Source organism: Zosterops lateralis (genome assembly GCF_965231275.1).
Source record: "Zosterops lateralis genome assembly, chromosome: 7".
Taxonomy (NCBI): Eukaryota; Metazoa; Chordata; class Aves; order Passeriformes; family Zosteropidae; genus Zosterops; species Zosterops lateralis.
This window is the reverse complement of record NC_139767.1, coordinates 5,379,632-5,402,076: the sequence shown is the minus strand read 5'-3', so window position 1 is coordinate 5,402,076 and position 22,445 is coordinate 5,379,632. Positions and strand designations below refer to the sequence as shown.

Here is a 22,445-nt window from a genome sequence, read left to right as displayed (position 1 = left end):
GTTAGCAATGGAGGGAGTTCTTCGTGCCAGTCTAAAGTAATGTAGATGCCTAAACAAGAGTGGCTCTGTCTCAGGAATGTTTAAACCAATTATTCAAACCATTTAAACATGGTGTGAGGTGTCAGTTTAAAAAATGCTGGTATATTCCACTTATCACAGAAATTGTCTAAGTCTTGGTAATTGAAACAGTCACTGCCATAAGAGATGGAAAAAGCCAGCAGCCCTTTAGCATAATCCCTTGAAACTCACAGGTTTGCTGAAGCAGCTCTGGCCATTTTAATGTCTAATTAATTTTTTAATAATAAATAATAAACCACTGCAGTTTAGTGTGCTGCTTTTTTAACAACACCTTTCAATCATCTTGAGAAAGTGCTTCTGTATCACAGCATTTGAGAGGATAACGTCAGTGGTGCTGAGATAAGTTGGAGATAAGTGTCAAAACCTGTTGCTTTGAGCTCACTTTCATTGCTAATGAGTTCCTTGTGTGGAGACTTTTGTATTCCAGTTGCCTCAATTTAAATGCAGGAGATTGAGTGAAAACCACCTTAACAGTAGCTTGCTTGATTCTGCATGTATCTTGAAACTAATTTAATGCAGTTTTATACAAAGTGAAAGCAGATCTTTGAAGGTACTGACTTCCACGTGAACAGTAGCATTTCTTCTTGGGTTTAGGTTTTTTTGGGTTTGGGTTTTTTTTGGCTTGGTTTGGTTTTGAAGGCCTTGGGTGGTCCAGCTTTCTGTCCTACATTCAGTCCCAAGCATCCAACAGGTGGTTGCTGCCTTACCAGGTTTCAACACCAGCAAGAGGTGCTGCTGGTGATCTTGGAGGAGATTTGAAATAAATCTACACTCAGCCTAGATCTGAATTTAGGATTAGGTTGCTTTTTATAATGTGACATGTCTGAATTAGACTGTTTTGAGCATGAAGAAGTACAGATTTTCTGGTTTAGGATGAAAAAGTTGAAACAGGTGGTGACTTCTCCGTCACAGGTACCACCAGTATGTGCCTTCATCCATGACCTTCCTGTCCATGAGCTCCTGCATTCTGAAGCCTTTTGGCAAAATAATTAAGAAACAAAACAGATACCTATTCAATATTCTATTTATTGAACAATGTCTCTTCAGTGTCCTGATGAGTCACGGGTATTGTTGAAAAATAAATGTAGTCATGTAGATTTTCCCAGGACTTGCACGCAAGGGTCTTTGTTGGGCTGAATGGATAAGCTTCAATCTGATATTTTTGCATGCCAGTATTTGTAATAGTTTGTCTGAGTTTGCATTCTGGACACTGAGTGTGGTGTGTTAGTACTGAGTAGCACTGCGTTGGTGGGTTTTTTGTACCATTGGGGCATCAAATACGTGAACTTTCCAAAGTTCATAGATTAATATTGTTTTAAGGGAATTGCTTGCAATCTTTTTATTTTAATAAAGAGATTCCAAGTGATTAAATGATTTGTAGTTACTTAATAGTGCTCAGCGTTAAGGAGCTCTGGTGGTAAAAGCTGCTTGTAATGGAAAAGCCTGAAGAAAGCAGAGCTGTTTGGTGTCAAGTGGAAGAACTTTGGTGTTTCGTTGCTTCCATGAAACTAGGTTTTATTGAAACTTTTTGTTTAATTGGAGCTTTGTAATGTTGTGGGTTTTTGAGGGGCCTGGTGCAGAATGGGTTGTTTTTGGGGCATCCAAAAGGAAGCAAGTCCCTCTCTTCCCATTGCCTGGTCCCTCTCTTCCCATCCTGCCTCGTGCATCTGCACCTTTTGCCTTCCTGCCTCTGTTTCTCTCAGTTCTGCTGCTGCACTCCTCCTCAGCCACCCTCATGATGTGGCTCATAGTTTTCAGCACATTTAAGTGACCTTTCAACAGCACAGGCATTAATGACTGTGCCAAAGCTGCACACCAGATTTGAGCTGAGCCCTCAAATGATCTCTGTGGTGTGGACATGGAGAGGTCGCATGTGAGAGAAAGAAAAGGAAAACCTAAAGTGAGCTGCCTGTCTGACATTCATAGTTGTTCTAGTACAGATTTTCTGCATAATTTATTGGTATTTTTCTGTCTCCTGTCTGTTTCCCAGGCTCAGAAAAGTAAGAAATTGGCCACCAGAAAACCAGAGGCGTAATTTGGCAGGAAATAGATGAGCATATCCTAGGACAGGAGGAGGTCGGTGTGTGTGAATAGGGAGCACTTGAGAATAGAGCTTTTTGGATGGACCAAAATCTGTGAATAACTCCCCTGGAGGAATCCTGGGAAAAAAATAGAGATATTGGAGTTAGTGATGTGATAGTGAGAAGCTGGAAAGGTAAGAAGTCACTATGAATGAATTGAAAAGCAGTTTAATGATACGACCTTAACAAGGGAATTATAAATTATATTAATTATATCATCATAATTGTAAGTTATAATGCTTTGATAATATTGTGGGTATTATAACACTCATTATATAATAACTATAAATGATAGTTAATTACCTGGTTTATTGTAAGGTGTGCCTGACCATAGAAGGGTATTGAAACTAGATGAGCTTTAAGGTCCCTTCTGTCCAAACCATTCTCTGATTCTATAAATGTGACCACCTCCCAAATGGCAGCATTTTTAGTAGATTTCTCAGGTTTGGTCCTGTTAAAGGCACTTTATATTTCTCATGCAATTGACAATCAAATACTTTGTATCTTACAGGAAGATTAGTAAAGGTAAATAACCAAGTAGCTTGGTAAGAACATTTAGGGGTAATGCCATCAAATACATGGATGCAGGATCAAAAGATGCAGGACAGAATCCATATGCATATTTTGGGAGACAGCAATTGCAAAGATTAGGCAGAAGTGGTAAGGAAGAATAAGTGACTTAAGGTGTGCCAACCTGTCTCTTCCAGATCATCATTAATGTTGGTAAGGTTATCTTACTGCAAAAGAGGATTTTTCAGCCCTTTGATTATGGGTATCACTGCATGGGACATTCTGGAAACATGTTTGGTATGTGCTGGAGTTGGTTCACCTTTCCTCCCTTACGTCTTTGTTCTTAAGCAGCAAATCAAAAATGATTCTTGTGTTGAGTACTTTGTTGTGATAAAGATTCATTTCACAAATAAGGTTTTAACAAACCTTACTTCATAGAAAACGGTGCTGCAGAGCCCCTGCCTTGGCAGCAGCCTGAGATCAGCATGTTATGTTCAACCTCAAACAGGTGCTGGCTGGGGGCAGCCGAACAGGGAACAAGGTGCAGTTGGCAGAAGGCACAGAAATCACAGAATGGGCCAGGTTGGAAGGGACCACGGTGGGTCATCTGCTCCAACCTCCCCAGTCATCATTTTGTTGCCAACGTTTGGTTCATGCTGTTCAGGGAGAGCTCCATTTCATCAGAAAACACACTTAATAAGTAGTGTCACAACTGGAATAAATTGTACATAAGTTTAGCCACCACAGGGACCCATGCTGGGGCTTCCTAAGTGTGCAGGCACTGAACTGTTCTGGTCCTAATAGGGATTGATGGTTTTTTTTCCCTGCCATGAGAGGATGTCTGTGTGCACCAGCTGGCTTGCTTTGCTGCCTCCTTCTGTGAATAATTCAGCTGGTTTCTTTTTTTTTTTTTTTCTTTTTTTTTTTTCCCAGTTTATCATTCTGTAGTTTAGCCAGGATCTCTGAATCATTCATCTGATTCTTTGTGATCATGTCAGATGACTTATGTGCACCCAATATATTAGTGAGGTCTGATTTCTTAGTAAAATTACGTTGTATTATGTTATTTATGTAGCTTTACCATGAATACTGATGAAGTTTTGGTTTTTTTCTTAATATGCCAGTGTCTTATTTTAAGAAGTCACAGTGTCTGCATTCACCATAAAATTTTGCCCAGTAGCCACCCCCCCTCACCCCAGTTATTTCAAGATTAACTGTAAATCTTTTCTCTAAAATCATGGCTTTACAGTGCATGTGAGGGCATGGCCATGACGTGTCAGGGAACTAATCAAATCTGAAACCAAGACCTAGAAATCCATTGAAAAATGTCATAGTTCACAAATTGAAATAACTTGTGTATGGAGTAGACACTGCAGGTTACAAACCTTCTCATTATATGTTTTTAACATGCTTGATGAATTTTGAGTGTTGTGCTGCTGTTTGGGTGTTTTGAGGTTTGCTGGTGGGTTTTTAAATGATGTTCATGGTCTCATAAATGAGTTGGATATTTCCATGGTCATGGATTTTTGAATCAGTCTGCCTCAGTCTTTAGTGTGGTGCATCATGCCTAAATGGCACCTTTGCTGTGATCTTTGTGGTTTCTACCAAAGTTTGAATATGAGCTTTTTGCAAGTAGTAAGTATGAAATTCTTTCCTGTAAAATATCTGTGGCTGATAGGGTAACTTCTTGCATATTGGTGGAAGGAGGGAAAAAAAATAAAAATCAATGTTGCTGACATCCAAAAACACACCATAAAAATAAAGCTTCATACCAGTTTAATAGTCTGAAGTATCTTTATTGTGTTAATTAATCAATATGCCTTATATAATGAGTCTTTGAAGGATGTGAAAGGAAAAGCTGTAGAAAGGAAAAGAGACTTAAAAAAGGCTTTTCTTTATGATTCCCACATACCTGGTTGTTTCTAGATTTGCATCTTTGGAGGCAGTTTTTGGGGATACTATAGAATGATTTGGTTCAGGCAATTATTTCTGGCCTCATTCATTATACTGCTTGGTTACTACGTGCCAGACAGTTATTCTACCTTGATATTTTATCCTTGATGTATCTAGGAAGTGACAAACTGAAACTCTTGAGTGTTTTCATTTCTATAGTACACTGGGATTTTGATTGTTTTGAAATAGCATTTTCCTGATGGGCAACACATTGCATCCATACAGCATTCTTTCTAAAGCTTTTTGCTTTGGAATCTTACCAAAATAACTGTGTCAGAGTTATTTGTATAAGTAAACTTCAGGCCTTAATTGTTGGCTTGGAAGTTTAAAGATCCTGTCCATTGATCTGCCTGACCACTCATAGGCTGTTTTTTTCCAACTCCTTTTGCTGGCTTTTGTCGAAGCAGACAGTACATTCCCTATGGGCCAGAGGATTCCCATTCCTTCCTCCCCATGTGTGTAGCTTTCCTCAGCCTTTTAAAGGGGGATGTCAACGTCTCTGATCTCCATCATAATGAGAACTGAAGTGGTACCTCTTGTGATAGATGTTGTTCACCCACAGGTGTACACAGAGCTGGCATCTGTCAGTCTGTGTCTGTTCTGCAGGGAGCTCCGACAGCATAAAAGGGAAGTGTTGGAGCTGGAGCTTTTCCTGTCTCCCTGTGGACCAAGCTTAAGGATTTGCTGCAGCAGTGGAAGAACAATTCATTAATTTGGCTTAACTGAGCCTAGAAACTGCTGCTAAGGCTGCTTTTGTGATCCGGTTATTTAACCTTCTTTTGCACTGTCAAATGCTGACTCCTGGCAGATGAAGCAAATAAGCCTTTAAGGCAGGCAGCTCCAGAATTTAGAAGGAGCAGCTCTCTCTTCTCCCTACGTACACATGCAGTTCACAAGTATGGATTGCATGGAACAGAATAACCTGGAATGCACTGACTGTGCACATCCTCTCTGATCTGCAGGATTCACCCACCTTGGCTTTTTAAAGCTGTGAAATACAAGTTGCAGTTGTCCTGCAACTGATTTAAAACTTCAAGGTGGAAAAGAGGTGGAAAAGGTGATATGTAAATGTATCAGAATAGAATTTTCTAATTCTATTCTATTTCTAATTTAATTCTCTAGTTTTATTCTATTTCTGATTTTCAAATTTTCTAATTCTAAACGTTACTTTGGATTGCTTTGCCAATTGCAAAATTCCTAATGGCATGATCAAACTAAGTTTATTAGTTTTGATAATTCCTTCTGTAATTTATTAGGCAATTAATGGTGTTGTAAAATACAGTCCCACTCTGTAATTGTGGACAGAGTGGAAGACCTTCTGCTATTAACATATTGGTCAAATTCCTTCCCTTTCTATCATTAAGATACATATAATTAGATAGTCAGTATTTGCCTAGTGTCTAGAACTTGATGTTTCAGTGATTCTGTTGTATGTGCAAAGGTTTAATGAAATTCTGCATTTATATAGTTGTGTATCTCCGTGCTGCTGCTTTTACATCAGACAAGTTTTGTACTTTGATAACTTAAATTCCCTGAAAGGGATGCAAGTCCTGCTGCAAATTAAGAATTACCAGTGACATACATTTTCAGTGAAGTCGTGCTAAACATCTAATGCTGCTTCAGAGGCATCGTGATGCTCTCAGGATGTTCCAAATAGGATCTTTGAAATAGAATTTCTAATGGCTTAGTCAAATGCATCACCATATGAAATGATCAGATGTCATTTCCATTTTAAAGAGATTCCTGTAACATGAAAGATTCCAATCAAGATGTTTTCACACTTCACTTAGCTCATCATATGCAAACTAAATTAAGGTATCAGTCGACCTACCAGATGTGGTAGGCACAGACACACCAGAGCCCATATCTCAGGGATGGCAGCAAGTGTTGGCTGCTGTATAGTTTGGAAATCCAAAGCTTTCTTTGATTGCAAGTAATGATTTTCATCTTTTAGTTCCTTATTGCCTGTTATCAATTTGACTTTTGCCTGATTTATACAAGTGTAGTTCTGGGAGAACATGTACCATGTAACCACATCTTGGAATGGGTACTAGTAGTAGGTTTGGAGGAGTTGTTCTGGTTCCCAGATTTAGGTGGTGACAAAAGCTTGTGGGTTAAATAAACATGATTGTGAACTGTCACAGTCAGAATCTTTTGGTGGCACACCTGTGTGTGTCCCAGCTTGAAGCTCACAGGTGTGCATATGGAGAAAATATGTCCCAAACCACTTCCAGTTTTCTCTAGACTGTTTAATTTCTGCCATTGTTCCTTAACTTTCTCCCATCTTTTCCAATGTTTCTGTAGTTTATCTTAAAGGATTTGTGCTTTGATCTTTGGTTCATCTTCAGGGATTTTTTTGAAAAGGTTGTTTAGGACATAGAATTAGCAATGATGTCTTCTGAATTGATTGTTCCACCTCCACCAGCTTTTCAAATACAGTGACAGCCTATCCCAGAAACATGGGGGATATGCTTTCAATACTTCTACAGATGAGGTGTGAGTTATGTTTTAGACTGGCAACTTGCCTGCCTTTCCAAACCAGCCAGGAGCCACCTCTGCAGGCACAAACCAATGTTCGTGCCCTTGAGTTTATCCTGAAGGAACTGGCACAGGTTTCTGCAGTCAGGGTGACACACCTGGGATTGTGACTGTGCTCACCAGTGGCCAAGCAGTGCAGTTCTTAAAGGTTTCATCTTGCAGAGCTGATCCAGCTGATTAGGTTCATCCTATTTATTGTACAGTCAGCTCATTTAGAAATGTTTCTGCTCTTGACCTCTGCAAACTGGGGACCAGGAGCCATTTCCCTGTCTTTAGCAGGTGCCAGGCTCTCACACATCCATTCTCAGTTCTGTTTAGTGAATTTGGTGTTAAGATTCTTTTAGGTCTACTACTAACATGGTGGAATAGAACCATGCCTGGGAAAATCAGGGTGACTACATAACAGATTCTTGTGTGCACTAATGAAGAATGTATTTTTATAGATCAATTTAAGAAATGCTAACACTTTCATCTCCGTCTAGATTAATTTTGTTGGCACCTCTGACATATTTTATTATATATATTTTACGATACTTCAGATATTTCAAGTAAAGATCTCTTCCCAACAGAGCTCTAACAGCTCAGCCCAGTGTCTGGCTTTATGCTGAGGCCAAGGAACCTCAGATTGCTTTTGTGTAATCCATTAACTGGGGAGAAAGTGAGGCTAAATGACAGCAGCTGTGGCCCCAGTGTACCAGATGTGGCAAAGTGGCTCTTTTTGGAAGAAATGAGGGATCACAAAAACCCCATATGATGGGTGAATCCCCCCGAGGCTCTGGGGGCAATGGGGGAACAGTTGTCAGGGAGAGCCCCACCCCCAGGCTGTGGAGAAAGGAACAAAGCCCAGCTTGGCTGGGCAGCACAGCCCGACCTGCCACAGCACTGCAGAAGGAGACAGAGATGCTTCTCACTTCATCCTTTGCTTAACCTCATCCAAGGAAAGTCCTTCAGGTCAGCATTCCAGCAAAATCAAAGAATTTCCAGGTGCAGCACGATGCCAGTGTGTGCAGTACTCTGGTTTGAATAGGAGTCTCTCTTCAATGCTGCCTTTTGATCAGTGCCTCCATGGCTTACCTGTGCACTGGAGTCGTACCTGCAGAGCCTGAGCTGTGCACAGGGCTGGGGTAAGGATTATGTGGAGCATATGTGAAGCTGTGAGAATTGGTGTCTTCACTGAGCTTACAGTGCAGCACTTTTGTGTAAAGTACAGTTTTGATCCTTAAAGAATTTGCTGAGTTTTCGTCTTCCAAATTACTTCTGGTTTAAGAAAAACTGTTCTTCTTACTGTCTATTAAATTGGGTTCTTTTTTTCTTCCATAATTGAAAATGATGCATCTCTTCTGATGTCCTTTTCCTTTTTTCATAAAAAGTATAGTTTGTCATTTTGACCACCTATTCCCTGGCAGACAGATCTGCTTGGGCATTTGTGGTGCTTTGTTTTAGCTTGATTTGAATCTTATTTTGATATAATAATACTGTATATACATAAAATTATATTTCTGTATATTTCTTCTGCTAATTTTTCTTTCTGCTCAACAAAAATGGTAATTTTTGTCTTATGTCCAAATTTTATATATAAAATATTCACATGGATTTATGAAGAAAAACTGACAGATTGTAGTTTGAAATACCTGCAATGATTGAAGCACTCCAGGATGTGCATTTGTTTTTCTTACCTGTTTTGAACAATGTCTTTGAACTCCTATTGCTTGTTTTGGGAGAGCATCAATAGCTTTAAATGATGCATATTCACTTAGATGGAGGTTGGGGATGGCAAAATGAGATGACTTTGGGCTAGTAATGTTCTCTGGTATAGGGGTGAGGCAGATATTTGAGGAAATGAAGAATATTAAGCAAAAAATTAAACACAGTCCTTATGGATTAAGAAAAGTACTTGAGAATTATGTAAAAATACAGAGTAAGAGCTCTTCTGTGGAAAATCTGACTGAGTAAAAGGGGTTCTACTTGGCCAGAGGTAGGCTGGATCCATATATATAAAAATATGTAATTGATGCCTTTTTTTATTGTTGGTTTTTTCCTCTGCACAGTTTGCTTTGCTAAACTCTTTCACCAATATATTGCTGACAGAATGTGCTTGATGCAAAGACTTAAATGTAGAATTTCCAAACAACATGTATTTATTTCTTCTTTTCTTTAGGGGACATCACTCAGAAAGGATATGAAAAGAAGAGGGCAAAGCTGTTAGCACGGTACATACCACTAATTCAAGGTGAGAAACTGCATGGAAGTTACACCTTTGTGCCAAATCTCTAAATATAAAATAGAAAAGTTTTCACTAAATACACTGGATGAATTATATGATGAAATATATACTGTTTGATATGGCATCTAACCAGCAGTGGGAAATGACTGTCACAGAGAAGTGCAGAGCAAGGAAAAAGCCTGAAATATTTATTTTTATAGTTTGATATGAAATGTTAAATGGTAACATTTTTGTCAGCAAACTTCAGTTTGACAACTGTGTCTGAGACTTTAAGATAACTTTAGGAATGAGTAAAGTTATTGCTGAAAACAAATTGGCTGCTTTCATTAGATGAAAATACTTAATAGTCCTCACTCTCATGCTTTAATGTGCTGTTTTTTACATTTGCCCTGTATCTTACCCCATTCTCACCCCCCGTTTCTTCAAAGTATTGACTTATTTATTATAAACCATTACTTCTGAAGCTGGTTATTGTCAGCCTTCATTGTCCACAGCAAAAACCTAAGTGCCCGACTTTTTAAAAATTTATTTTTATACTTGGATACTGAAATCACTCGAGGTTAGGGCTGTTATGCTGCTACTGAGCTTTAGTGTTCTGTAATCCCCCCAATTTTCCATAGCTTGACAGATTTTAAGATTAGGGAAAATGAGATGAAAACCAAGGTGAGTGGAAGCAATAATGAGACACTGTAAACTGAGACAGTGTTGAGCAGTCAGAATGTAATCTGGTGTTTCATCATGGGGGTTCTTAGCAAAGGTTTCTTTTTTGTGGTTTTGGTTTTTATTTGGGTTTGGGTTTTTTTTAAGAATAGATGGATTTCCCTTAGCAAATTTGTAATCTCTGTAGGCTAAGCAGAACCTACATGTCTGTAAAATGCCTGTTTTTTGCAATGAAGCAGTTTGAATTTTTAGGATGGCTTTGACAGTCAGCAGCAAGTTCTAGCCTCACGTGCCACAGCTTCTCCTCCTTACACCGTTTTTCTGGAAAGAACTGTCTCAGTTTTCTGTTCAAAATTCTGTTCAAAATAGTCCCCTAACTCAGCTTAGTTAAAGATCCTGAGACCAGATGAGGTATGGATTTTGACTGAGGATTTACAATTACTAGAAATATTCTGTCACGCATGTTGTCTCCTAGAAACTCATGTTTTAATCTCTCATCACCTTTGATTTACTTGATTTACTCTGCCTTCACTCCTTTCTATTGACAGTGGGGTTGCCTTTATATTTTTTCCTTCTCAGCTATCAAAAGGCTGTTTGCACAAATATTCAAGTGCTCTCAAGCATAGCTTAGACAACTCCAGTACTTTGTCTGCCATGGTTGTTAAAGTAAGTTTAGATTTTCAGCTGCTTAAAGATTTTTCTCCTTGTTCAGCTGTATTTTCCCTAATCGCCTTAAGCAGTAGTTTAATGAGTCAGCAAATCCTGTGGTTTGTCCTACTTGCTTGATACCACATTTTCTAAGAACCACCAGATTACCTGATCTTTTTCTACCACTTCTGCCTAGTTTATCATTAAGCTGACAGGAAGCTAGCTTTAATATGCTAAAAAAAATGAATAGACTCTCTGCCTCTTAGCACAAAGAATGATGCTCTGGCAAAAAGATAAAATTTGCTTAAAACATGAAGCTAGCTGCCTGTTTCAGTTTCCTGACATATGTTCTATTAACCCAGTTCTAACTTGAAATTTGCCTAATTGACACAGCTTCAGCATGGCTCTGAATAGTGTGTGGGAGTCCCAAAGGCTTTGAGCCTGCAGAAATTTTTTATCATTAACAATTTAATTGCAGCATTCTTGATAGGATTCATAGGGTTCAGTATCCATCAAGTTTTTGCAGATTGATGAATGTGTCAGCATTTTACATTTGTTGAGTTCTCGCTCTGTGATTTGACATCCCCAGGACCACTAAATCATATCTTTCTACAGCTTTTTGTCTTAAAAGTGTATTTGCATGGCCATAGGTTTGAGTTCTGGAAGTTTAACTTTCCCTGTTGCACCTTATCAACTGCCACCTACAAACTGATATGTGCGAACTCCTTCTCTCTCAATACCATGTAAGATGGATTGAGCTGTCTTCTGTTGCACTGTGTGGCTGAATCTGTGGGGAGCCAAATCATTGCCCAGACAGTGTTAAACAGCCCCACAGAGGCCTTGGTGAGCAGGAGAAGACAGAAGTGGCTGCAAAGCACATTTTCAATTAACAGGAAAATTAAGCAGAACACTTTGTGAGTCAACAGTCTCATTCCTGTAGATTATTTTGTATTCCAAAATTCTAAATCTGCAATGATGAAGAGTTAGTGAAAATGTAAAGATTTTGCTTAGGAACCATAAAACTGTGTAGTTATATGGAAATAATAACTAGAATGCGTTATTTTTCACTGATCCAACCAAGTGCACTGTGCAAAATCAAAAACAAGTGTTGAGTAATAGCAAGTATTAAAGAGTAATTAATTATTTTAATGAAGTAAAATTAAACAGTCAGTAATTGGCTTCCTCAGTCAACCTCTGCATGCAAATTACAGATAAAACTCTCAGGAAATAATTAATTATATCTGTAGGCAACCTGGCATGCTGCATGGTGAAGCTTCTGAGTGATGGATAACATCAGATACATGGCAGAGGGTGATTTTGGATGTGGTGTAAAAACATTCAGAAATTACACAATAAAATAAGCAGCATTTACAGTGAATATCCTGTCCTGATGGGCAGGTGATGGTCTTAAGTTTCCTTTCTAACACCTCAATAAAACTGCTGCCTTGTGATGGTTGTGTCCTGATTATCCTGATTTCTTACTGATCTTTTTACAGTGGTACTGGTTATTTTCAAGTTGCCTCTTTGGCTGTGTAAATGAGGTTGCAATTGCAGTTAATGTCCTGGTGCTGCTTTACAGAGCAGTCCCTGGAAATAATTACACTGGATTTAGTTAGTGCTAAATAAACACCTTGGTGAGTGGCTTCATTTCTCCTCTGGTGAGGAGAAGTGGTCAGAGTGATTCCACTCTAAAATTATTTTCTTGACTATTTTTTTCTCTTTTCTTCCTTAGCATTTCTGCTCCAGCAAAATTGAAATATTAACCATTTTCAAATTTTCATGTTAAGGGAAAATGATGATGAAACCTCCTCTAATTTCGATTGAGGCTGGCATGTCCCATACTTCTATTTTTCTTACACTTTCATAGTTTTATGTCTCTGAAAAATGTTTCTGCTGCTACCAGGAGTACATATGCATTCTGTTCCTGGCTGGACCAGGTGATCTTCAAGGTCCATCCAACCTGAGTTGCTCTGTAATTCTGTGTAACTGTGATTTTTGTTTTTACATCTTTCTGAGTAAGAAGTACCTACAAATCAGCCTCTCTTTCAATTAGAGTGGGATGAGTTTTACATGGCCCTTTAGCACTTAGTATCTGTAGTTCCATTTTGAAGGAATGTGCAACTTTCTCTAGTGTCTTGGAGTCTACAAAGGCTTCATAATTTCTTATAATTTAAAGGAAAAACATATAAGTACCTTTCTTGGTGCTATGGAGTTAAAATTCCCACTTTATACTATAGTTATAATGGCTATGATCAAAGCATGTCCAAATTTTAATGGACTAATTTGGCTGCATCTTGGTGTACTTAGTTTAAATGAGGTATGTGAAAATGTAATGTGTAATGGGCTAGTTGAAAAAGCAGTTTATAGCTTCATTGCTCACAGTTTCTCAAAATATCAAGAGATTGCTATTCCTGTGCCTTTGCAATTTAGTGCACATACTTTTGCATTAGGAGTGCTGGGCTGCTTGTGAAGAACCTCCTGAACTGCTGCTTAAAATGGACTGTTATTTTGAGAAATTAAAGCTCTAGCTAATGCCTTGTAGGTGTTCTGCTTACCAGTCTGTCATAGTGTCTAAATGTATGTCTCTTGCTTGTGGGTATTTTCATTGAGATGGTTTAGTCAGTGTTTGCATTCTCTGAATTGGATCCAAATCCTGACTTGTATTTGTTTTTCATTGAATTTATAACAAGTGTCTTTTTATGCTTTTGTATTCTTTGCTGCTGTTTCATGCTTCCTTGAATGGAAAATGTTGATGCCCTTCAAGTGGTTTCATAGACTTCAAGTGGAAGCTTATGAGCTGGAATTTACTTCCTTGAGTAGAGGAAAATGTTACAGAATCATGGAATACTGTCAAACATAATGCATTTGTGCAATGCCTTTTGTTATTATTAATCTCTTGAATTTCTAATACTTTATTCTGGGTAATAAATTACATTGGGTAAATGTTTACCCTTAGATCTGGAAGGTATGAACACCTTGAAGACAAAAAAAGTGTGTACAGCAGGTAGTATGTTCTGAGATGGGATATGACAGTAAAGGATGAAAATGTTTTACTGTGAACTCGAGTGAGGACTGGATACTCAGTAACTGCCTCAGAGCCTGACCTCCACTTTTTGTATTTTCTGCCTTGTCATATGCCTTTTCCTTTCTTTTCACACTTTGAACCTGGCTGCTGTCATTTGTTCCTTTCTTATTTCCAGACCCAGTTCAATAGCTGCAGAAAGATTTGATAATGTACAAAGAGTCTGCAGTTTCTTCTTTGGCTTCCCTCTTCTCCTCTCCTCTCTACAGAGCTCTTTAATACATTCTGTTTTGAAAATATGATCTCTACCTACCTGATGTCTTTAGCTGTGCATCCTCCCCAGTGATGCCAGCAGAGAATCTTCCTTGTCCTGGCAGCTCTTCTCTACTCTTATAGTAAAATCATTTTTGCTTGCATAAATGAAAATTGTTGGAAATGCCAATATTAGTCTTGATTTTCCAGTGCTTGTGGATGGACAAATACAGGAATCATTCAAATATTAATTTTAATTTCATCCTGTAGAAGCAAATTGTTCAGTTAGTTGGAGCAAACAGCCTCTTTAAGGTGACTTCATTCTTACCAGCTTTGGGCAAGTTAAAAATGGAGAAAACACAGTGATAGTGGATCAAGTGCCTTTAGTATTTGTCTTTTCTGTGAAGGTGTTGGTGTGAGTGGGGAGACTTAGCCTAATTACCCATCTGCTTTTGCTGAAGGCTAAGGGAGTGATTTGCATAGGAGGAGAATAAATGAACAAGCTCACCAAGCTTGTGGAACAGCATTTTACCAGCACATGGTTATGTAGCCTGAGAGTCAGATGCACTGTCTTACTATTTTTACCAAAAGGTGACATTTTTCAGATTCATTGTTAGTATTTTTGCACTGTGATATGAAAACCTACTTTGAGAAAGCAAGAAGGGAGTCTTAATCTGAAGGAACTGAGTTGTGGTTTCTAACAGTGCCAAGGATTTCATGCCTTATTCTAATTTAACAGGAACTTCTGAGATTCACTGATACATACATGAGTTATTCATCACAATAACTCTGATCCACAAAAATCTGATTCTTGAGAGGAGGAGAGTGTTCTAGTTTTGGAGTTGGTCATGCATTTTGTGTGGTCCTTCATTCTTCCCTGCTCCTCCTGCCCCCAGAATTGGTGTGGCCAAGCAGCAGTGCTCAGGCTGCACGTCACTCAGGACATCCCACATGCAGGTTGTCATCTGCTCATGGGTTATACCAGTCAGCTCATTTTCCTGATTATTTTCCTCCCACAGTGGATCACAGAGTGGAAAAGAGGCTCTTACAAGTCCTGATTTCAAGGCTCTGTAGTTACTGCAAGACTGCAAATGGGAAGAGTAAGGAATTGGGAAGAACATTAATCCCTTTTTCTGCTTACAATTAACAGCTCTCCTGGAGGAAAAGAAATGGCACATCAAAAAAAAGTTCTGGTTTTCTTTTGCTCTCTTTTTCACGCAAGGCCTCTTTTGACAAGATCACACAAAAATGATGCAGATATGCTGTTTCCTGAACATTTCTTAAGTAGTCTTAGTTGAGGGAGCCTCCCAGCCCAGCTGCTTGCTCTCTTTTGTACCATTGTAGTTACCATGTTATCTATATGCTTGGCTCAGGCTTAAGGAGATGACTTGCCTCGATCTTTTTAACAAAATCTAAAGTTCTTCTTTATTGTTTCCAGATCAACAAATCCCCCTGGACTGTTGACCTGTGGTTATGGAAAAGTTGTGTTCAAGTGAAATGTGGGATAGAATTCTGCAGGGTTTTCACTGCTCTGACTATCAGATCTGTTGAATCAGTTCAATTGGCAGACTCCATTTGTTTTTCTCTTACAAACAGAATTCTGTTTAAGTGTTTCAAGGAGTACTATGTCTGCATATTGGTAAATACACATTTTGTTCTGCTCCATTGAGGACACTTTGGTTTCTTTGCTGGGCTGGCTCAGTTTATCCCATTGGGGAATGCACTTGATGTTAGATATTCTGTCATCTGCTTAGAAAGCTTTACTTTTGGAAAACAGGAAAAATTAGGTGAGAATGTGTTTGTTCTTTATCACAAATTGTAAAAGAGGAGCATATCTCTGGAGTCGGACTAATTTCTTACAACTTAGATCTGCATGAATTATTAAATATTCCTTTTTTATTATTATTTAGGCTCATTTTTCCCTCAGACCCCTCCCTGAACCCGTATCTAGCTCAAGGTTGCCTCTTCAACATCCAAAGGTGTTCACTGTTAGCTGCAAAGGGGATGGGAAAGGGATTATGGAGTGCATCCATCCAGAGGTCTTAACAGATACCTAAGGAAGCTGGTATATAGTAGTTTATCTTGTCATGAAGATGATATAGCACTTTCCCTGTGTTTAAATATTTAAATACAGTATTTGAAAGTTCTTTTTCATCAGTTGTGGTAGAAATGGGATACTTAATCCAATTATACTCCTGATGTAAAGACTATATCTTACTGAAAGGCCTTCATAAAATTGTCTTGTAATTCCTAGATTTGTTAGTAATTGCCAATTTCTTTCCTGATACTCATTTTGTAACAAAGGGAGCAGAAACCCCATGAGACAGAAAGGAACCTTTTCTTACTTGTTAAAGTAAGATCTTTCCTTGCAAAGGAACTGCCCCAGATTCCTCTGGAATGATGTCTTCAGTTCAGTGAGAGCTGCTTTTGGTAAATATTTACATTTTGGAAGAGTGGTTTTCAAAATACTTTGTTTCCAAAATGTGTTGTTTTCAGAAGAATTGGAGGCAGGAGGAAAGCAGAAGCTCAGAAGGAAGGACTGAAATGAAAGATATATTCAGCCCTGTGTGGTATAGGGGCTGAGTAAATAGTGAACTCGATGCAACAGGTGTTACATGGCTAAGGGAAGTTTCTGGTAAAACACAGCACTAAGCTAAATTTATGTTAGGGTTGTGCAAAAAACTCTCCAGCTGCATTGGAATTTTTACATTACATTTTATAGCGTGGATGTATAATAAAATTGCAAATGGAAGTTCCTAGTCCAAATTTATCTAGTCCTTGATGGATCAAGAGGCAGCAGAGAGCCTCCTCATTTCGGGAATTGGGAAGTGGTAGTGAATATTTAATGGTTACTGTTCATCCCTTTCATTCTTTATTCCCGTTGTGCTACAGTGTAAAATTGAGATTCATCTTCCTGAATATTAGCCAGCCTAAACATAAGCAACTGCTCTGGGTTATCTAGAGCCCTGTTCTAATAAGGTGCAGAGCAAACAGCCAGAGAATGGTTCAGTTCCTCTTATTTTTGTTACCTTGTGTGGGGCTGGGAAGATCTGTCATCATTTCAGGAGTACATGAAGCACTCAGACAACCTCGATCGCAGCAGGAGCTTGTACACAGCTGAAGCTGACAGTAATTCTGCCTTAATATCTGCAAAGGTTTTATTAGAGAATTGCAGCATTTTTGTAAAATGTGAATCTTCTGAGTATTGCTCTGTTAAATGGGTATTGTTTAAATTGGATTAAAATGCAGGTAGAAGATGGGCCCTATTTAAAGGTACTGTCCTGCACCAGCTGAACTTGTAAGTGTGGAGGGTAGTGAAAAAAGGTAGATATGGGGAACAGATACTATATGTGCAAAGCTGAGTTTGTACTAAAATAAGTTGTGTTTCAGGTGTGGATCCATCCCTGCAAGCAGAGAACAGAGTCCCAGGCTCTTCCCAAGCCACTGCTGGCGTGTCCAAACAGCAGAAATCCCGATCCACCAACTCCAGGGACGAGCGCTTCCGATCCGGTAAGGGACAGAGATACAGCTGAGGCATCACGTGTCCTGAGAGGGAAAGTACACCTGTAAAATGGTACCTGCACCTCCACACAAAGCTGGGAGTGCCTTGGAAGAAAAGAGATAATTAATGTCTTTCAAGTATCTTTTTGTTTTGATACGTGAGTGGTTTTGTTTGAATCCGGCCTGGAGGAAATGCAAGGGAAAGAGACTGTAGACCTGTTTTCTGTTGTGTTTCTTGTTATGAAGTTTACCATGCTCAACATTTTTTTCAGTTTTACCATGCTCTCAGTTTTTGCTGAGAAAACAAATTGAGTTCCCAGTCTATAGAACAGTTACTCAAAAATTTTCAAGACTGCAGTGGGTGAATTTGGAGGATTTTTTTGCTTGCTTGTTTGGGTTATTTTGTTAAAACAAGGTTATATATTTATTGTAGCTTTCTTTCAAATATTTCCTGGTTTAAAACAAGTGCACAAAAAAGGGAAATATCACAATGGATATTTTACTTCGTTTTAAATGGACACCACAGTGTCAAACCTGTTTTGGAAAACCGTGTGAAAATACTGATATTCTCATTGCATCCTGTTCCCATTGTTACTTTTCAGGTGGTTGAAGTGCACCATTTCCCTGTGAAATTCCTTGTCACAATAGTGAGGAAAAACAGGTGTTTGGAAAACATTCTCTCCTAAATACTTTTGGCCTTGTAGCTGGCTATTTTTCTGTTTGTTGTCCAGGATAATTCCACATCTTGGGATTGGGGATGAGCAGTGCAAGTGATTGCATGCACTGCACATCCTCAACAGGAGGCTGGGTTTGGGTCACCTTGTCCTGCCACTGCTTGGGCAGAGTGGTTGTTGCATCCTACTTGCCCTGCTGATATGTAAAAACCTCCAGAGTTGGAGCAGATGTGCCTCGTACATTCCTTAGAGCTAATTGAATGATGAATGAGACTTCTTAAATATTCTGCAGGTATATACAGACCCCTGGGAAAGATGGCCGTATTCAGCTACACAGAGAAGAAACTTCTGAATGCCAGGGAATATTGCATAGTGTTGTAATTAGCTAAATGACTTGTTTAAAAATATTTTAAAATAATTATTAAATTATAGAAATATGTTATAGAAAATTATATTACAGAAAAAAGAGCAAGATGTGCCATTGTTAAACTAACAAATAAAAATATGCAAGAAGAGCACAACCACAGCAGGAAATCTTTGGGAGGTGATCCTTGCTGGGGACTGCTGTGTCCTTCTGTGGTTTCCTATCACTGCTCCCCAAACTAATTTTTCATTAAATATTTCTGCCTGGAACAAGTTCTTTAGTTGGAAATTTAGGAAGTTCTTAGTTGCAACACACATAATTTGATTTCTTTCTCCCATTGGTGATATATGACAAGGCTTAATGTGCTCAGATGATACCAAAACCAAATAGACAGTTTTGCTTGACTTGGTTTAGGTTAAACTTACTTAGCTCAGTGCAAAGAAATGTAGATATGGCTTTCCGATGCCAATATCTATTCCCCTTTTTCCTCTGTAGTTAAAAATATTTTTCAGATTTACTGCTTTAGTGATTGGTTTATCTCATCAAGACATAGATATTGTTGCCTTTTTTAACTTCCCTGTGTGCTGACACACTTTGTTGTGAGGGATCACCAGCTTCAGCCTCCTTCCCTCAATCTCACACCTGACTTATTCTTTAGGCTGTTATGGGGAGGGGAGGGTGTGTTATTTCTTCTTTTTTTCTTTCCTTCCCGTTTTCATTTCTTGTTTTCCTTTCTTCAAATCTCCTCAGTTCTCCTGTGTCTTTTTCAAGAGTAGCTGATGAGGGGAGAATACAGCTTTTCCTAGAACAGGATCTCTTTCTGGAGCAATTATAGGTACTTTAGAACCATCAACGTAAATTACTTAAAATAAGCAAGGAAGTGAAACAATTTTGTCTTTTTATACAATTAATCTGTCATTTACTCTCTGTAAGCACTTTTCTTTATAGTTTCACGGAAGAGTTGTGTATTTAAATGAACTGTATGTTTTTATCATCCCCATATATTTGTCTTCAAACAGTAAATATTATCCAAAAAATTCCAACGGTGAATATTATTGATAAATACAAGCCTGCTGTCCAGGCTTCAGCTGGAATAATGTTAATTTTCTTCTTAATAGTTAGTACAGTACAGTGTTTTGGATTTACAATGAGAATAATGCTCATACTGTATTATTTTTGCTCTAAGTCTATTATTTTTTTTATTATTACATTTTTATTTTCTTCAGATACTATTGTTCATATCTCATCCCATAGATTTTACCTTCTTCCTGGTCCTCTCCCCATCCCACCTGGATAGTGTTTATTGCTTTACCTGATGGTTATTTTGAAATCCATGAGCAGCAGGGATGCTGGTCAGCCTATAAATGTCATTTTTTTTCTTTGACTGACTATAGAAAGTCTTCCTTCTGTGCCCAAGGCAGGGACAAGAATCAGAGGCTGATAAATGAGCAGAGGCTACAAATGGGAAAGAAAAATGGTCTTCTAATAGCTGGACAGTTTTAGGAGCTCTCAGAGTTTAGGTGATTTATAGTCCACAAACTATTTTAGTTTTCCTCCCTTAACCTTTCTTAAGGATACGTGGAAAGAAAGAAAATGAGAATAGGTGCAAAGAACAGGAGAGAAGATTGTGTGGTTTACTACAGCAGAAGGGGAAAATGTTTATAGTAAGTTATTAATTGTTGATGGTTGCTTGCACCTTAATAAAGTGCAGAAGCTTAGAAATACTTCTCCAAGGCTTTTTCTTCTGCTTTTGGATGGTAGCGTATTTTTTTTTACCCTCACTTTGGTGCATATATTCTTTGTGTTAATGAAATGCTGGGCTTCCTGTTCATCACTTCCAGTGATCACCGTTGAGCATTTGTGATCCCTTTTCTCAAAAACGTGACACATTTGGTTTGATTATGAGTGTTTAATTCCCTGAAGAAAACTGAACTCCACAGTTCATGGTGAATCACTTTCACAGTAAATGTTGAAGAATTAAAGTAACAGCCAGTGGTAGAGAGTTTCTTTTTGCAATTCCAATATCCAGCTAAAATTTAATTTATACAAATTTATGAATTTTTGTACCCTAAACATTCTGCTTCTTTAAAATAATTTCATTCCTTTTACTTCTTTTATTGAAATGTGTTTCATCATGTAGGAAAGCTCTTAAAGCAAAAGTGGAATAGGAACAAAGTGTTCCAGGGAGGTGAAAGCAATTACTTCATTGATTTGGATGAGAGAGGATGTTCCTACTCAGCTGATGTCCAAGGACAAGATATTATAAGAAAGATTTCAAGCCAGGAATAGATCTTAATGAGTATAGAGGGAATGATGAGTTCAATTGGGGCTGTAAAAATAAAACATGGAACAGAATTAAAATTCATCCTGTCTGTCTCCTGGTTGCATTTTTATCAGTTGATTTAGTCTGTTCCAGGTTTTGGGGTGGGAGTTAGGACTAGAGGAGGAGGTGGTGGTGATTTTGCCCTCTGGAAATGGAATAAAAAGTAGTTCCCATGCTTGCTCCCACAAATCTGTGTGATGTTATGACCTGCCCTGCTCTGCTTTGTTCAGAAGCCCCAGCACACCCTTGCCTCCAACCAGACCTTTCCATTCCCCAAATGCACAGCTGTCTAAGAATGCTTTCATTTCTTTACCTGCCACATTATTTAATGACTTAATGTATTTATAGGCAGACTACAAATGTTATGTGTTACTTTGCTGTTTGGAAGACCTTTTCTGCAGAAAAACAATTAATGTTCCCCTGCTCCCTATGAGGTGTTAATGTAACAAAAATGTCTTTTAAATTGTATGTAGATGTAGGGATGGTGGAAGTGAGTGCATCTCACAGTTGCACTCTCTTTGTAGAAACATGCCAGCTTGGTTTTGACTGGGAGATGTCTCCTGCAGAATGGCCATTTTGCCCCTACTTTTAAGGCTGCAAAAACAGCCTTTAACTGATGTTGAATCCTGCTTAAACTTTCTGGAATTCGGGGACAGAAAAGGTTTGCTTCTGGTTTTCTATGGGAATAAACTTCATTGGTGGACATTACACCTAAAACTAAGGATCAGGAGAAACCAAGGCTTGACAAAAAGCCTAGCTGTGGGAATGGAGAAGGAGGAAGGCAGACATCAGAAAAGGGGAAATTTTAATGTATGGAACATCTATTATTAAGTCCTTGGTGTGAAGGACAGCAGTGAAAATCTGACAGGGGGCCCAGGACAAAAAAAAGCACTGTATTAAAGGATAGAGATTTTACTGATTTTTTTTTTTCCTTTTTCCATCTTAATATTTTTCTCCCATAACAACATCATCTTTGAACCTCCCATGCTGGTTGCACAAAAAGCTCTTCTTTGAGATAAGCATCTACTTAGTACATTCCTGAGTCTTGTAGGAACACACAGGTGGGATCATATTTGCATGTATACATATTTTAAACACTGCTGTGAACAGGTTATCTGTGGGGAGCTACAGCCTGAAAAGTGACATTATTACTGTGAAGAACTGGTTGGTGTCTGGGGCCATATGCTCAGAGTTTCTTGGGATTTTGGGAATCCATCTGGCCAGACTGAAGGGCAAGTTCCTTAGGAAGGGCCTTGTGCTGAGCATGACCAAAGGGCCTTCAGGACTAGTACAGAAACGTACTTTTTAAACAAAACAAACAGAACAAAACAAAAAAAAAAGGCACTGTAAAATACAGCATTTTACCTGTAGTCATCCCCAGGGTAAATCCCTGCAGGTACATGGATAGAGTAATTACATTGCATTGTATATTATATGTTGTGTAAGTATATGTCTGTCATACACATTTACATACCTACAAATAGTTTCATACCTTCAGATTTGTCTACCTGTTACATACTTGCATTGCAGCAAAAGCATAAATGGATAGTTACCAAAAGAACATATATTTTCTTTCAAATTGAATAGTTAAATCCTGAAAACCTTGCACAGCAATTT

The 22,445-nt window shown here is 38.5% G+C and overlaps 1 protein-coding gene across 2 annotated transcripts in view; it reads left to right on the top strand.

Moving 5' to 3' along the window:
* Positions 1 to 22,445, top strand: part of DIP2A (disco interacting protein 2 homolog A) — an 80,148-nt gene that overhangs the window by 15,104 nt on the left and 42,599 nt on the right. For both annotated transcript variants that reach the window (XM_083864808.1, XM_083864807.1), the window contains exons 2-3: positions 9,319 to 9,390; positions 17,357 to 17,476. In XM_083864808.1, coding sequence (XP_083720934.1) covers positions 9,319 to 9,390; positions 17,357 to 17,476 — 192 coding nt within the window. The remainder of the gene's footprint in view (positions 1 to 9,318; positions 9,391 to 17,356; positions 17,477 to 22,445) is intronic.